The 15,318-nt window shown below is 40.3% G+C and overlaps 1 protein-coding gene across 1 annotated transcript; it reads left to right on the forward strand.

The window, feature by feature from the left end:
- Nucleotides 1-1,189: 1,189 nt before the first annotated feature.
- INSL6 (insulin like 6) lies at nucleotides 1,190-15,071 on the forward strand. The gene is made up of 2 exons (XM_049642666.1): nucleotides 1,190-1,564; nucleotides 14,658-15,071. Exons 1-2 carry the CDS (start codon nucleotides 1,282-1,284, stop codon nucleotides 15,014-15,016), a joined length of 642 nt encoding a protein of 213 aa, XP_049498623.1. The 5' UTR covers nucleotides 1,190-1,281; the 3' UTR covers nucleotides 15,017-15,071.
- Nucleotides 15,072-15,318: the final 247 nt, after the last annotated feature.

Genomic DNA, 15,318 nt, shown 5'->3' on the forward strand with positions numbered 1-15,318 from the left:
GAGAGGCTTTTTTGTGGGCTTTAAACCTTCCTCTCAGTCTAATGAATGTCTTCCGTTCTCGCAGGGCTCACGGCCCACTACAGTTTGGACATTCGCTGTGTTTCCTGGAAGGTCATGACATTGTGCTAATCAAATCACATAGATCTTAAAAAAAAAAAAAAAAAAAAATCCGAGCCCAGCTAACTGAACAGCGCCCCCTGACGCCAAGGGGAAGCAGGGCAACGCTGGGAGAAAGGAAAAGGGAGAACGGAGATGAAGACGCAGAGGCGGGCGGCAAAAAGGAGAGGGAGACGGGGAGTCTACACTGACGGCGCGCGCGGGTCTGTGCGGGTCTCGGGCATCCCGGGGCCGCTCACTCCTCCTCCCGCACGGCCCCCGACTGCCCCCTGCTGGCCGGTACTGCATCCTTCCGAGCCACTGCACTTATCCAATCCAATCTTCTCCAAACGGACCGAGGACCGGTACCCACCGCGCTGCCTGCCCTTCCCCGCCGCCCCGCTCCTACTTTAGCAAAATACTGTTACTCTTAGAAGGCAAACCCCGTAGGGGGTCCCCGTCGCAGGCTTGTTACAATTTGGCAACAGACAATCCTCTGTAATCTCTCGCGACGGCGGCACATTAGCATCCCAGCTGCCCTCCCTGAGGGGCGGGCGGGGTTCTCCTCGGGCCGCTCGGAACCCGAATCGGGCCGGGGGAACTCACACTCGCACATTCCAGCGCGCCCGGGGGCGCCAACACCTCTGACGCCAACCGCGCCAGGCCCTGGGGTACAGGGGGAAGCAAACATGCCCGCACGCAGCTGGGGGGCTTGGGGGCAGACGGTATCAAACAAGCGCACGAACAAACCGAGGTGCACCCCAACGGGGAGCCGAGAGAACGTGTTTCTGAGGAAGCGACGCCCCGGGACCAACCAGGCAAAAGGGCGGCAAAGGCACTCCGCTAGAAGGAGCAACGCCTTTTCTGATTTTACCAGTTAACCGGCGCCCCACGGCTCGCGGGTGCGTCTCTCTACAGGGGAGGACAAGAAAAACGAATGAAGGACTTTAAGAACTACGGCCCACCACCTACCTGGCTCTGAGAGCCCACGCAGGGCGGCCGCCTCGCACCTCACGCCTCGCGCTTCAGCGTTCTCGCGAGGTCCGCACGCGCTCGGAAGCCGGCCAGGTGCGCGTGCGCGGCGCCGGTGGGCGGGGGCGCGGGCACGAGCGCAGGTGCCAGGAGGAGCCGGGCGGCCCGGAGGCAGTTACACCGCGCCGCGGATCCGGCTGCTGGGGCCCCGGGATGCCGCGGCTCCTCTGCCTGTGTCTGCTGTGGCTGGGGCTCCCGTTAGTTCGGTTCTCCCGTGAGCAGAGCGACATCAGCAGAGCTAGGAGGCTGTGCGGCAGGCACCTCATGAAGGAAATAATAAAACTCTGTGGCAATGTCAGCTGGCACTTCTTGAAGGAGGAAACCCCCAAGATCCAGCTGTTTCCCCAGGCCAACGAGAAGATTGAGACCTTCATTCCCGACCGGTTGGAAAGCTCCCAAACCACTTTCCCAGCCTGGGCGAGAGGCACAAACCCAGGTAAAAATATAAACCAAAGGCGTGGTTGTTCACCCTTGTACATTTCTTTACCCCAAATCTGCTCTACCAGGCGGTGAGCTTGCTCGGGTAATGGAATTTGTGCCTAGTACCGAGAAAAATAAAAAATTTTATAAGCCAATGTATTGCCAGCAGACAATGAAGCTTTTTTTTTTTTTTTTAACTTAGAGGAAATAAGTATACACATATAAATCTATACATTTATGTAAGAATGCTGCTGCTTCTCGGGGCGCCTGGGTGGCTCAGTCGGTTAAGCGGCCGACTTCGGCTCAGGTCATGATCTCGCGGTCCCTGAGTTCGAGCCCCGCGTCGGGCTCTGTGCTGACCGCTCAGATCCTGGAGCCTGTTTCAGATTCTGGGTCTCCCTCTCTCTCTGACCCTCCCCCGTTCATGCTCTGTCTCTCTCTGTCTCAAAAATAAATAAACGTTAAAAAAAAAATAAAAAAAAATAAAAAAGAATGCTGCTGCTTCTCTAGCTTTCCCTTTCTGGAGTACACTTGTCACCTGGCAAACTCAGCTTTGTCTTTCAAAAACTCTTAGGTTTCATTTTCCCTGTGAGGTCATCACTAACTCTTTCGTAGCTACTCACTCCATTTTCCATCTACCACAATGCCTAACACAGTAGATCTATCATCAGGACCTGCCCCATAATCTGCCCAGCCCTGTGCAGAAGAGAAATACAGGGCACCTTATTCAAAAGCAAGAAAGGGCCATTGAAGGTACTAAAATAAAAAGCTTCCCCCACCCCTTTTTTTGTATCTCCTCTGCTCACATACACGGTCCATTGTCCCATCAGACTTCACTTAAAAGTTCACATACTTAAGTACACTTCAATTGCAAGATAAAATTTTTGAGACGTTCAAGACTGCGACAATAGAGCATTAAGGAAAATGCAAAGTTCTCCTAAGCACTGGGTCTGTGTGACTGCACGAGTCTCACCCCCATAAGGCCAGTCCTGTATACCATACCATATTATAGGGATTATTTCATGCATGTTTTTATCTGAAACGCCTAGCAGAGGGCCTGGCACATAGTATGTGCTTAATATATGCTGAATGTATACTTAATATTTTTACAGTCTTTAGGAAGAATATTCTTGTTTCAGATTCACTGTTCTCCTCCAACTGTAGTTGTACATTTTAGTACCAACATGGTTTGCCATTTTAAAAGAAAATGAACTTGGGGCGCCTGGGTGGCTCAGTCGGTTAAGCGTCCGACTTCGGCTCAGGTCACGATCTTGCGGTATGTGAGTTCAAGCCCCGCGTCGGGCTCTGGGCTGACTGCTCAGAGCCTGGAGCCTGTTTCAGATTCTGTGTCTCCCTCTCTCTGACCCTCCCCCGTTTATGCTCTGTCTCTCTCAAAAATAAATAAATGTTAAAAAAAAAATGTTAAAAAAAAAGAAAAGAAAATGAACTTTATGTATAGGCTGTCGATAGCACAGTGTCATTGAAATTATTGCCTTTAAAGTAATTAATTTGATTTGGACAAATTTTGCTACAGGCAAGATTTCTGAAATTAAGGAAAGAAACGGACTATCATGCCAAAAAAAACACCTTCCTGTGGATGACTGAAACAAATTAAGTTGCCTCCCACATCATAGGTGCTTGTTAACTTCTTATTTAATAAATGAATGAACAGAACTCATTCCATTCTTCCTATTGCTGCTAAGGGGATGAAAACTTTGAAAGACATAGCAGAAACCATCAGACTGAATCTTGATCGTTTTCTACCACTAAACCTACCTAATGTAAACTCACTTTATTTTGCTCTTATAATGGAAGAAGGGTCTCTCCCCAGCCTTCCACTTGTACTTTAATTCAGTGATTCTCACACTTTAACATGCATATGATTCACCTGGGGAACAAAAACTGTGAACACACAGGTTCTCATTCAGGAGGGGCTGGGGGGGAGGCCCTGACAGTCCACATTTTTGCAAACTCCCAGAGATGCCTGACGTTCCCACTACCTATATTATAGTCCAAATTTTACGTTCAGACATCCAAGCTTGAGTTGGTTATTTATTTATTTAAGTGTTTTTAATGTTTATTTTTGAGAGACACAATTAATGGGGGAGGGGCAGAGAGAGAGAGAGAGGGAGACACAGAATCTGAAGCAGGCTCCAGGCTCTGCGCTGTCAGCAAAGAGCCCGACGCAGGGCTGGAACTCACGACATGACCTGAGTCAAAGTCAGACGCTTAACTGACTGAGCCACCCAGGCGCCCCAACAAGCTTGAGTTTGCTATTTAAAAGGAGCTTTGGAATCCCTTTTCTCATCAAAGCCTGCTCTGAAGACTATTAAGTTTAAAAAAAAAATTAATGTTTATTTATTTCCGAAGGAGAGAGAGACAGAGAGTGAGCGGAGGAGGGGCAGAGAGAGAGAGACACAGCATCCGAAGCAGGCTCCAGGCTCCGAGCTGTCAGCACAGAGCCCGTCGCGGGGCTCAAACCCACAAACCCCGAGATCATGACCTGAGCGGAAGTCGGATGCTCAACTGACTGAGCCACCCAGGTGCCCCAAGGCTATTAAATTTTTTCAGAGTAACTTTAAAACTCAGAGCTGATTAATGACCCCTTTGTTTCAGGTATTATTCACACTTCCCTGGAGGAATAAATGCCAGTAATTCAAAGAGGAGGGAGCTTCAGTAGAACAAGATTTGTAGGAAATAAAAATGTATCTTCTTTTTAAAAAATTTTTTAATGTTTATTTATTTTTGAGAGAGAGTCATAGTGCAAGGGGGGGTGGGGCAGAGAGCGAGGGAGACACAGAATCCCAAGCAGGCTCCAGGCTCCAAGCTGTGAGCACAGAGCCTGAGGCGGGGCTCCAACCCACAAACTGTGAGATCATGACCTGAGCTGAAGTTGGATGCTTAAATGACTGAGCCACCCAGGCACCCTGGAAATGAAAATGTATCTTACAACGTTTTAGAACTGTCATGTCCATGGAAACATGTTATTGTGGGAACTATGTAAAGGACAGTTTTCTGAAGTGGAAATGTCATGTGGCAATAAAGCTACAGTTGTTTTAAAATGTGTGGGAGAATGACAAATGGATTTAAGTTATCAATACGAATTTGCGTCAAGTTCATTTTTTTAATTTGCAAATTAGTTAACATACAGTATAGTCCTGGCTTCAGGCATAGAACCCAATGATTCATCTCTTACATATGACACCCAGTGCTCATTCCAAAAAGTGCCCTCCTTAGTGCCCGTCCCCCATTTAACCCACCCCCACCCCCACCCCCATCAACCCTCAGTTTGTTCTCTGTATTTAAGAGTATCTTATGATTTGCCTCCCTCTCTGTTTTTATCTTATTTTTCCTTCCCTTCCCCTATGTTCATCTGTTAAGTTTCTCAAATTCCATGAGTGAAAATTATATATCTGTCTTGAATTTGTGCCAAATTTTTAAAAATTATTAATCTATAAGGAAAGATGACAATCTATCCTATTAATTTCCAGTGAATAATTATAAGTTGTAGAGAGGTATGTGTTTCCAATAGAGAATGTATAATTATGCCATTTCTTTTGCATTTGAATGTGGCTTGAAAAGTTGATTAACTTTAACTTGTACTAGCAGGACACATTTCTATGTTAGATCAAGTCAGTTACCAACAATTTTAATCTTCTGATGATCTATTTGACTCTGACATAGAGAAAGATAGTTTGGTGCAGTGATATCAAAAAAACTTTTTGGGGGGCGCTTGGGTAGCTCAGTCAGTTGAGTGTCCAACTTTATAGATTTACTTTTCACATTAGGTTCTTAATTCTTCTGGAGACCACTGTGTCTGTTATGGCAAGGATTACTATCTTAGTTTTTTCAAGAAGTCTTATTTTGCTCTACAAAAGCAGCTAGTTTTCTGAACACCATCTACTATATAATAATTTTTTCCCATTGACTTCTAGACTTACCTTTATTGTTTATTGTTTGCCCGAGTTTTCCTATTCTATTTAATTGGTCTTTTTGTTTGACCTCGTACAATTACTATACTGTTTTTAATGATATGACTTTGTAGGATGTCATTTATAGGAGGGCACATCTCCAATGTTGTTTTTTTTTTCTTCTTAAGATCCACTAAGCTAATTCTCGACCTTTATTCTTCCCTATATATTTAAGAGTAAGTGTACTGAATTTTTTAAAAAATCCATCTGCCAAGGAGTGCCTTGGCACTCAGTCAGTTAAGCTGACAGCAGGCTCAGTCAGTTAAGCATAAGGTCTCAGCTCACGTTATGATCTCACAGTTTGTGAGTTCGAGCCCCACATGGGGTTCTCTGCTGTCAGCGCAGAGCCTGCTTTGGATCCTCTGCCCCACCCCCTAAAAAAATAAATAAGCATTAAAAAAATCTGTCTGCCTCAACAAAATATTAGCAAACCATATTCAACAATAATTAAAAGGATCACCCACCACAATCAAATGAGATTTATTCTGGGAATTCAAAGATGATTCGGTATTTGCAAATCATTCAACATGATACATGAATAAAATGAAGGATAAAAATTGTGATCATCTCAACAGATGCAGAAAAATATTTTGACAAAATTCAACATCCGTTTATGATAAAACTCTCAACAATATGGATTTAGAGGGAACATACCTCAACATAGTAAAGGCCATGTATGAAAAATCCAGAGCTAACTTCAGACTCAATTGTGAAAAACTGAGAGACCTTCCTCTAACATCAGGAATAAGAAATGGATGCCCACTCTCACCACTTTAATTCAAAATAGCACTGGAAGTCCTAGCCACAGAAATCAGACAAGAAAAAGAAATAAGAGCCATCCATATTAGTAAGGAAGAAGATAAACTGTCACTATTTGCAGATGACATGATACCATACATAGAAAACTCTAAAGACACCACCAAAAAAACTATTAGAAGTGATAAATAAATTCAGTAAAGTTGCAGGGTACAAAATTAATGCACAGAATTGGTAGTGTCTCTATGCACTAATAATGAAGTAGCAGAAAGAGAAATTAAGAAAACAACCCCATGTAGTTTTGCACCAAAAGGAATAAAATATCTTGTAATAAACCAAACCAAGGAGGTGAAAGACCTATGTTCTGAAAATTATAAAAACATTGATGAAAGAAATTGAAGATGACACAAACAAATGGAGAGATATTCCATGTTTATGGATTGGAAGAATTAATATTTTTTAAATGTACATACTACCCAAAGCAATCTATAGATTCAGTGCAATTCCTATCAAAATATCAACAGCATTTTTCACAGAACTAGAACAAATAACACTAAAATTTTTATGGAACCACAAAAAAAAAAAAAATAGCCAAAGCAGCCTTGAGAAAGAAGAATAAAGCAGGAGGAATTACAATTCCAGATTTCAAAATATACTACAAAACTATAGTAATCAAAACAGTATGGTTTCAAAACAGAATGGCAGAAAAATAGACACATAGATCAATATAAAAACAAGCTAGGAAGCCCAGAAATAAACCCATACCTATATGGTCAATCTATGAGAAAGGAAGAAAGATATACAATGGGGAAAAGATAGTCTCTTCAGTAAATTGTGCTGGGAAAACTAGACAGCTACCTGCAAAAGAATGAAACTGGACCATACACAAAAATATATTCTAAATGGATTAAAGACCTAAATGTGAGACCTAAAACCTTAAAACTCCTAGAAGAGAACAGGCAGTAATTTCTTTAATATCAGCCAGAGGAACATTTTTCTAGATCTGTCTCCTAAGGCAAGCAAAATATTTTTGCAAAAGCAAAAATAAACTATTGGGACTTCACCAAAATAAAAACTTTTGCACAGCAAAGGAAATCATCAACAAAACAAAATGGCAACCTACTTAATGAGAGAAGATATTTGCAAATGATATATCTGATAAGGGGTTGACAGTCAAAAAATAGAAAGAACTTAGACAACCCAACACCAAAAAAATAAACAATTTAAAAATGGCCAGAGGACCTGAGTAGATATTTTCCCAAAGAAGACATATGGCCAACAGACACATTAGAAGATGCTCAACATCACTAATCATCAGGGAAATGCAAATCAAAACCACAATGAGATGTCATCTCACACCTATCAGAATAGCTAAAATCAGAAAGACCAGAGGGGTGCATGGGTGGCTCAGTTGGTTGAGTGTCTGACTCTTGATTTTGGCTCAGGTCATGATCTCATGGTTTGTGGGCTCAAGCCTGCATCAGGCCCTATGCTGACAGCACAGAGCCTGCTTGGGATTCTCTCTCTCCCTCTCTTCCTCTGCCCCACCCCGCTCTCTCTCTCAAAAATAAACTTTAAAAAAACACAAAAAGACAAGAAATAACGTGTTGGTAAGGATGTGAAGAAAAAGGAACTCTTCTGCACTGTTGGTGGGAATGTAAATTGGTATAACCACTGTGAAAAACAGTATGGAGTTCCTCAAAATTAAAAATAGAAATACCATATGATTCAGTAATTTCACTTATGGGTATTTACCCAAAAAAACCAAAAAACACTAGTTCAAAAAGTTATATGTGCACTTATGTTTATTGTAGCATTATTTACAATAACCAAGAAATGGAAACAACCCAAGTGTCTACTGATAGATGAGTGGACAAAGAAAAAGTGGTATACACACCCCTCCCACACACACACACACACACACACACACACACACACACACGAATATTATGTAACCATAAAAAGGATGAGATCTTGCTATTTGTGACAACATAGATAGACCTGGAGGGTATTATGCTAAGTGAGATAAGTCAGACTGAGAAAGACAAATACCACATGATTCCAGTGAACATGAATAAACAAAATGAATACACAAATGAATAAATGAATAAACAAATGAATAAACAAAAATAAATGAATAAACAAAAATAGAATCAGACCTATAAATGCAGAGAAGAAACTGATGGTTGCCAGAGGAAAAGGATGTGGAGAGAATGGGCAAAATCAGTAAAGGGGAGTGGGAGATACAAGCTCCCCGTTTTGGAATGACTAAGTCATGGGAATAAAAGGTACAGCCTAGGAAATACAGTCAATGACATCGTAACAGCATTGTATGGTGCTATATGGTAGCTATACTTGTGGTGAGCATAGTATAATAAAAAAATAAAATTAAAATCCGTGTGTAATTTTAATTGAGATGCATAGAATATATAGATTAATTTGAAGAAGATTTATATCTTTTGAAAATAAAGTAAGCATGGGGTGCCTGGGTGGCTCAGTCTGTTGAGCATCTGACTCCAGCTCAGGTCATAATCTCAAGGCTTGTGGGCTCAAGCCCCACATCAGGCTCTGTGCTGACAGCCTGGAGCCTGGAGCCTGGTTCGGATTCTGTGTCTCCCTCTTTCTCTGCCCCTCCCCCACTCACTCTCTGTCTCTCTTTCTCTCTTTCAAAAATAAACACACAAAAAAAGTTTTTAAAGTAAGTGTGGAATATTTTCATATTCTATCATTAGAATTTTAAAGTTTTCTCAGGAGAGACTTTCTGTATTGTATAATCCTTAATACTTTGTTTTGTTGCTAATTGTATTTTTGTGAGTGATTTTTGGTTAGAAAAATGCAAAGGATTTTTACAGGTTGATCTTTATTCAGTAATTATGCAGAACTATCTTCATAGTTCGAAGAGTTTGTTTCTATAGATGATTCTATCAATTACAAATGATAGTTTTGTCACTTCCTTTCTAAACCTTACACCAGTCTTTTTTTTTTTCCTTCTAGCATTGGCCAGGTCCTGTAGTGCTGTTAAGTAGTAGTAACAGTGTGATGTCTTGTCATGTTCCCAATTTTAAAGGGGAATGCATTTAAATATCTCCATTAGGTATAATGTTTATAGGTTTATGTTATATAATCTCCACCAAGATAAAGGAGTTGCTATTTTTTTAATCATTAAAAGTAGGGCTGAACTTTTTTAAGGCCTTTTGGGGGACATCATTTTGCATATTAATATGATTTTTCTTTTACTTGTTAATTCACCAAATACTTCTTGGGTACCTGCTAAGTGCCAGGCACTTGGGATATAGAAGTGAACAAAGCAAAGATGTCTGGCCTCATGGAGCTTGTGTAGGAAGTGAACATAATAAATGAGTAAATATTCAGAGGTAATAAGAGCTATAGAAAAATAAAGAGTGAAGGAGGATAATAAGGGAGATCAGGAGTGAGGGCAGCTGGAGGGTGGGTTATAGGATTAAATAGTGTAGTCATGTCAGGGCTCACTGAAAAGGTGAGGTTTGAGAAAGGAGGAGGTAAAAGATTCAGGCAAGCAGACAGCTGGGGAAAGGGTGTTTAGGCAGAGGAAAGAGCAGAGTAAATACATCTCTGCCCCGTTTATGCAGGGAACAGCAAGGCTAGTGTGGCTAGAGCAGAGGGAGAGGTACTGGGCAGGCCTAGGGCGATTGTTTAGACCAATCTTAAGGATTTTGGCTTTACTCTGAGTAAAGGCTTTCAAGCAGAAGAATGACATTAATTGGCATTTTAAAGGGATCACTCTGGCTACTGTGTTGAGGACAGGTTGTAGGGAGGCAGGATCCGAAGCAGAGCCCTGCTTTGCAGGGTGAGGTATTTGATAGAGAGACAGACAGACACCAGGGGAGGGACAGAGACAGAGGAGACAGGATCCCAAGCAGACTCCATGCTGTCAAACAGAGCCCAACATGGCGTTCGATCCCAAGAACGATGAGATCACGACCTGAGGCAAAAATCAAGAGTAGGACGCTTAACTTAGGAAGCCACCCCGGGGCCCCCCAATAATTTTTTTGAAATATGATCCCAGAATTTTTGCTTTGAACACCTGGAAGCATAGGGTTTCTATCAACTGAGATAATAAAGGCCCCACGTGGAACAGGTCTAGAAGACTATCAGTAGTTCAGTTTGGTGCATGTTGACTTTGAGACACTGAAGTGGAGACAGTGAGTAGGAAGGAAGTAGGACATAAGAATCTGGGGGTTGGAAAAAATCTTACTTGAAGATAGGAATTTAGGAATCATAGGTACATAGATGATTTTTAGAGCCATAAGACTGGATGAGATCACCAAGAGAAGAGGTGTAAATAGAAAAGAGTACCAAGGACTGAGCCCTAGGGGATCAAGATTAAAAAGCTGAAGAGGAAATATTTGCAAAGGAGACAGAAAAGGAACAAATAGGTGGGAAGAAGAGAGAAGGTGGTGTCCTGGAAACCAAGTGAAGAAAGTGAGTCAGAAGAGAATTGGCTGTTGAATTTAGCAACAGAGAGATCATTTGTGACCTTCAAAAGAGAAGTTTGGTGCAGCAATGCAGGAAAAGCCCGATTAGAGAGGGTTTAAGGCAGAGTGAGAGAAAAGGAATGAACAAATAATAGAACACGATAAAGGAGTTTTGCCATGGTAACTGGCAAGGTAAGCAAGGCCAGGAGACATGGTTTTGGCTTTTTTTAAGTGGGAGAAATAACATTTTGTGTGCTTATAGGCGTATTCAATAGGCATGAAGCGTTGATGATGAAGGATATAGAACAGCATTGCTGGAGTGGTGAGAGGAGATGAGATCCAGTCCATAAATGGAGGAACTGGCTTTAGAGTGCGTAGCTCACCTGTGTAAACCAGTAGGAAGGCAGAATGTATGGTGGCTGTAAAGGTGAGTAAAAAAAATGGTGAAGGAACCAAATGCAAGTCTCTTATGATTGCTTTCCTTTTCTTTTAGGTAGAGAGCAAACCCAACTGAGAGTGAGTAGGGAGCTTAGTAATTTGGTAAATTGCATTGATAGATTTTTAGGGTATTGACCTATCTTTGAATTCCTGGAATAAACACTTTCTTAATATGTTTGTAAAATACGTGTATGGATTCAGTTAACTAATATCTCATTTAGGACTTCCACATAAACATTTATAAGTAAATAGGCTCATGTGTTGTTGTTTTTTAAATCGTGTTGCTCTTATCCAGTTTTGGAATAAAGCATACACTAGGTTCACAAAAGATGCCAGGTTTTGCCTTTTTCCTCTTTTCCTGGAACAACCTGTATATGATTAGAATTTACTGTTCCCGAAAAGCAGGTAGAACCTACTTCTAAAACCACCCATGTCTGTCTTCCTAAGTTTTCTGTGCCAGTTAAGGCATCTCATATTTTTCTCGTGATTCATCCATTTCATCTTGATTTTTAAATGTATAAGCATTCCTCATATTCATTTATTTAAAAAACACAACTATTGTTCTTTTTTGTAGTCCGTTTCATCTCTTTTTTCTTGATTAGTCTGGCTAGAGTTGTATCTATTAATCCTTTTAAAGAACCCGTTTTGGGTTTCTAAACACAGTGTTTGGGTTTTGTATTTCACTGATTTCTTACCTTTTCACTATTTGGGTCCCCTCTGTTACTCTTTTTTTCAAATCCATTTATCTGAATGCTCATGTTAACCTTTCTTGCTTTCTTGTGAGTACAGCTTGTTTCTCCTTAAATTCCCTCCCCAATTTGACATGTAGTTCATTGACTAGTCTTTAGCTGCCTTTACTCATGAAAGTTTCCTTCTTCTTGTTTTTTCTTTACTCTTTGAGTGACAGAACCTGGCACATCCCAACAGTAAGCTCTTCCTTCAATGTGCCTAGACAACCTAATTTACTTTCTCCCTTCAGTGTACTCTGTTAATTATGACCCATTTTAATCAATCACGTATTTATCTGTCTTAGATGACTTACTATTCAGTATCTTTAATATCTATCCTAAAGTTTAAATGTTCCACAATTCAGCTTCAGCATTTTAAATACAAAGTTAGTGGGGCACCTGGCTGGCTCAGTTGGTAGAGCATGCAACTGGTAATCTCAGGGTAGTGAGTTCAAGCCCCATGTTGGGTGTGGAGCCTATTTTAAAAATAAATACATGCATGTATACATATATAAATATAAAATTAGTAAAAGGTGTTCTAATAGGACTCTAACTATAATTTATCTAAATAACCTTAAGAAAAAATGATAGGGGATATAGTTATTATAGAAACAAGAGGTAGGAAAAGACTTGGAAAGGCTCTGGAAAGCCTAAGGAATTGCATCAGCTTTAAAAACCACTTTCTCTCTTTTTCTCTCTCTGAATCTTTTCTCCTCTAGTATTTATGTTCCTTTTTGGCTTTAGCTTGTCATGACAAGCTTCACAGTCCCCTTTCAGTTTTGGTTCTCACTAATCTTTTTCTCATTACTTCTTAGTTGTAAGTTCACAGAGAGGAAATTGATTGGGCCAACTCATGTTTTCACATGGCATGGATTGTTGGCCACCATAGTTGATTGGTTTCTTTGGGGTCAGGTACTAACAATCTCCAGTCTGTTCAACTGTGGCTATAGGGTAGAATCATGTAGTTCAGAACATGACTGTCTAAGGGCTGGCTCCACAGCAGTGATTATAGGCAAATATATCCTTCTAGAAGGGATAGTAGATAGGCAAGGGCAATGATGGAAATCCAACAAGCCTCCAAATAATTACCTTCTGGATTGATTGTGATTTTTTCCAATAATACTGAGTTAAGAGCAGTATAATAGCAATCAGTTCATTGAGCATATCACCACTTCTTCATTTCCTTGTATTTCAACAAAGACCAAAATGGCTTCCACTAGCCCCTTAGTTATAAGATGTGCATAAAAAGACAAATACAGCAATCCCACTTTATCTGCAGGGGATGTACTCCAAGACCCCCAGTGGCTATCGGAACCAAGGATAGTACCAAACTCTACATATGCTGTTTTTTCCTATACATACATACCTACAATAAAGTTTAATTTATAAATAAGGCACAGTAAGAACTTAATAATAAAATATAACATAAAACAATATACTGTAATAAAAGTTATGTGAATGTGGTCTCTCTCAAAATATGTTATCTGTCCTTACCCTTCTTGTGATGATGCGAGATGATAAAATGCCTGTGTGCTGAGATGAAGCGAGGTAAATGATGTAGGCATTGTGATGTAGCATCAGGCTACTACTGACCTTTTGATGCTCTGTCAGAAGGAGGGTCATCTGCTTCCAGACCACAGTTGACTACAGGTAACTGAAACCAGGGAAAGAGAAATTGCTGATAAGAAGAGATTACTGTAACCCAAGTTAAAAATGGGCGAAGAGTTTAAATAGACATTTCTACAAAAAGGATATACAATAAGCACATGACAAGATGCTCAACATCATTAGTCATTAGGTAAATGCAAATCAAAGCAACAGCAGGCACCACCTCACATCTCACTAGGATGGCTATAATCAAAAATGGAAAATGCCAAATGTTGATGAGGGTGTGGAACAACTGGAACCCTAGTATATCAATGGTAGCTCTGTAAAATAGCGTAGACACTGTGAAAACAGTTCGGTGATTTCTCAGAAAGTTAAATTTACTGTATGAACGAGCAGTTGTACTACTAGGTATACACCCAAGAGAATTACAGACATACATTGAAACAAAATCTTATATGTGAATATTCATAGCAGCAGTATTCATAATAGCCAAAAGGTGGAAACAACCCAAATGTCCATCAACTGATAAATGGATCAACAAAATGTGGTATATCCATACAATGGAAAACTGTTCAGTCATAAAAGAAATAGAATGCTGATACATGCTGCAACATGGATAAACCTTGAAAACATTTTGCTCAGTGAAAGAAATCAGACATAAATGGCCACATGTGGTATGATTTCATTTCCAAAATAGGCAAATCCTTAGAAACGAAGAGTAGATTAGTGATTGCCAGGGGCTGGAGGAAGAAGGAAATGGTGACTGCTAATGGGTATGGGGCTTCTTTTTAGAGTGATACAAATGTTCTGGAATTAGACAGTGGCGATGGTTGGATAACCTTGTGAATACACTAAAAACCACTGAATTGTATGCTTCAAAATACTGAATTTATATGTGACTTTACATGTGACTGATATCTCAATAAAAAATGTTTTTGCATAAAAAATGTGTAAAGGTTTCTAAGCTTTTTTGTAGGAAAATACTACCTACAGCTGTTTTAGTTGAAATACATATATTGCTTTCGAAAACCATTTTATTATTTAAAATGTGATTCTTTTTAATAATTAGCAGACTTTAGTATTCTAGTATTATTAACTTTTTCAGCTAAAGGAAGATTTTAACAAGGTAGGATTTTCTTCTTGTCTCTCAACAGTTTCTACTTCTGCCTCTGAGGAAGAAGCAATAAACAGTTTGGAGATGTCGTCACTGCCTAAGTACAGATATAAAAGGGCCAACTTGCCACCAGATAAGACAAGAGAATTGTCCTCATCACAAGATATCAATCAATATATTCATGAGATCTTAGAATTTCAGAAGATGAACAGAAACAAAATTAAAACCTTAAGCAGTGTGTTTTGGGGGAAACATCCCCAAAGAAAGCGCAGGGGATACTCAGAAAAGTGTTGTCTTAAAGGATGCACCAAAGAAGAACTCAGCATTGCATGCTTTCCATATATTGATTATAAAAACTTACAGAAACATGCACCATCAGTTGTGACTGAAATATACTAACCATCATAGGAATGATACTAACTTAATAAAAGCTTAATATATTTATTTTACTTTATTTTTGGTAATTGTCCTTGTGGGTTCTTTGCTGTGAATACCATCTGAATGTACTTGCGGGCACTTAATAATACTTTCTGTGTTAATAGGAAATCTTGGTATTTTCTTTGGTAACCCCTATTTTTCATATATTTTTATATTTGAAGAAGATCTTACTGGCGGTGGCATGATCCATGTAGACACCTTAAGAATTATCTGTTCATGCTTGTCATTGTGCTTGAAACTCTCTCAGGCTGCATTTAAATGGA

Source organism: Panthera uncia, chromosome D4, assembly GCF_023721935.1.
Source record: "Panthera uncia isolate 11264 chromosome D4, Puncia_PCG_1.0, whole genome shotgun sequence".
Classification (NCBI taxonomy): Eukaryota; Metazoa; Chordata; class Mammalia; order Carnivora; family Felidae; genus Panthera; species Panthera uncia.

Bases quoted from the DNA above. Each gene is read 5' to 3' on its own strand.
- INSL6 (XM_049642666.1), top strand. From the start codon at position 1,282: ATGCCGCGGCTCCTCTGCCTGTGTCTGCTGTGGCTGGGGCTCCCGTTA. The intron at 1,565-14,657 runs GTAAAAATATAA...GTCTCTCAACAG, and splicing joins GGCGAGAGGCACAAACCCAG to TTTCTACTTCTGCCTCTGAG.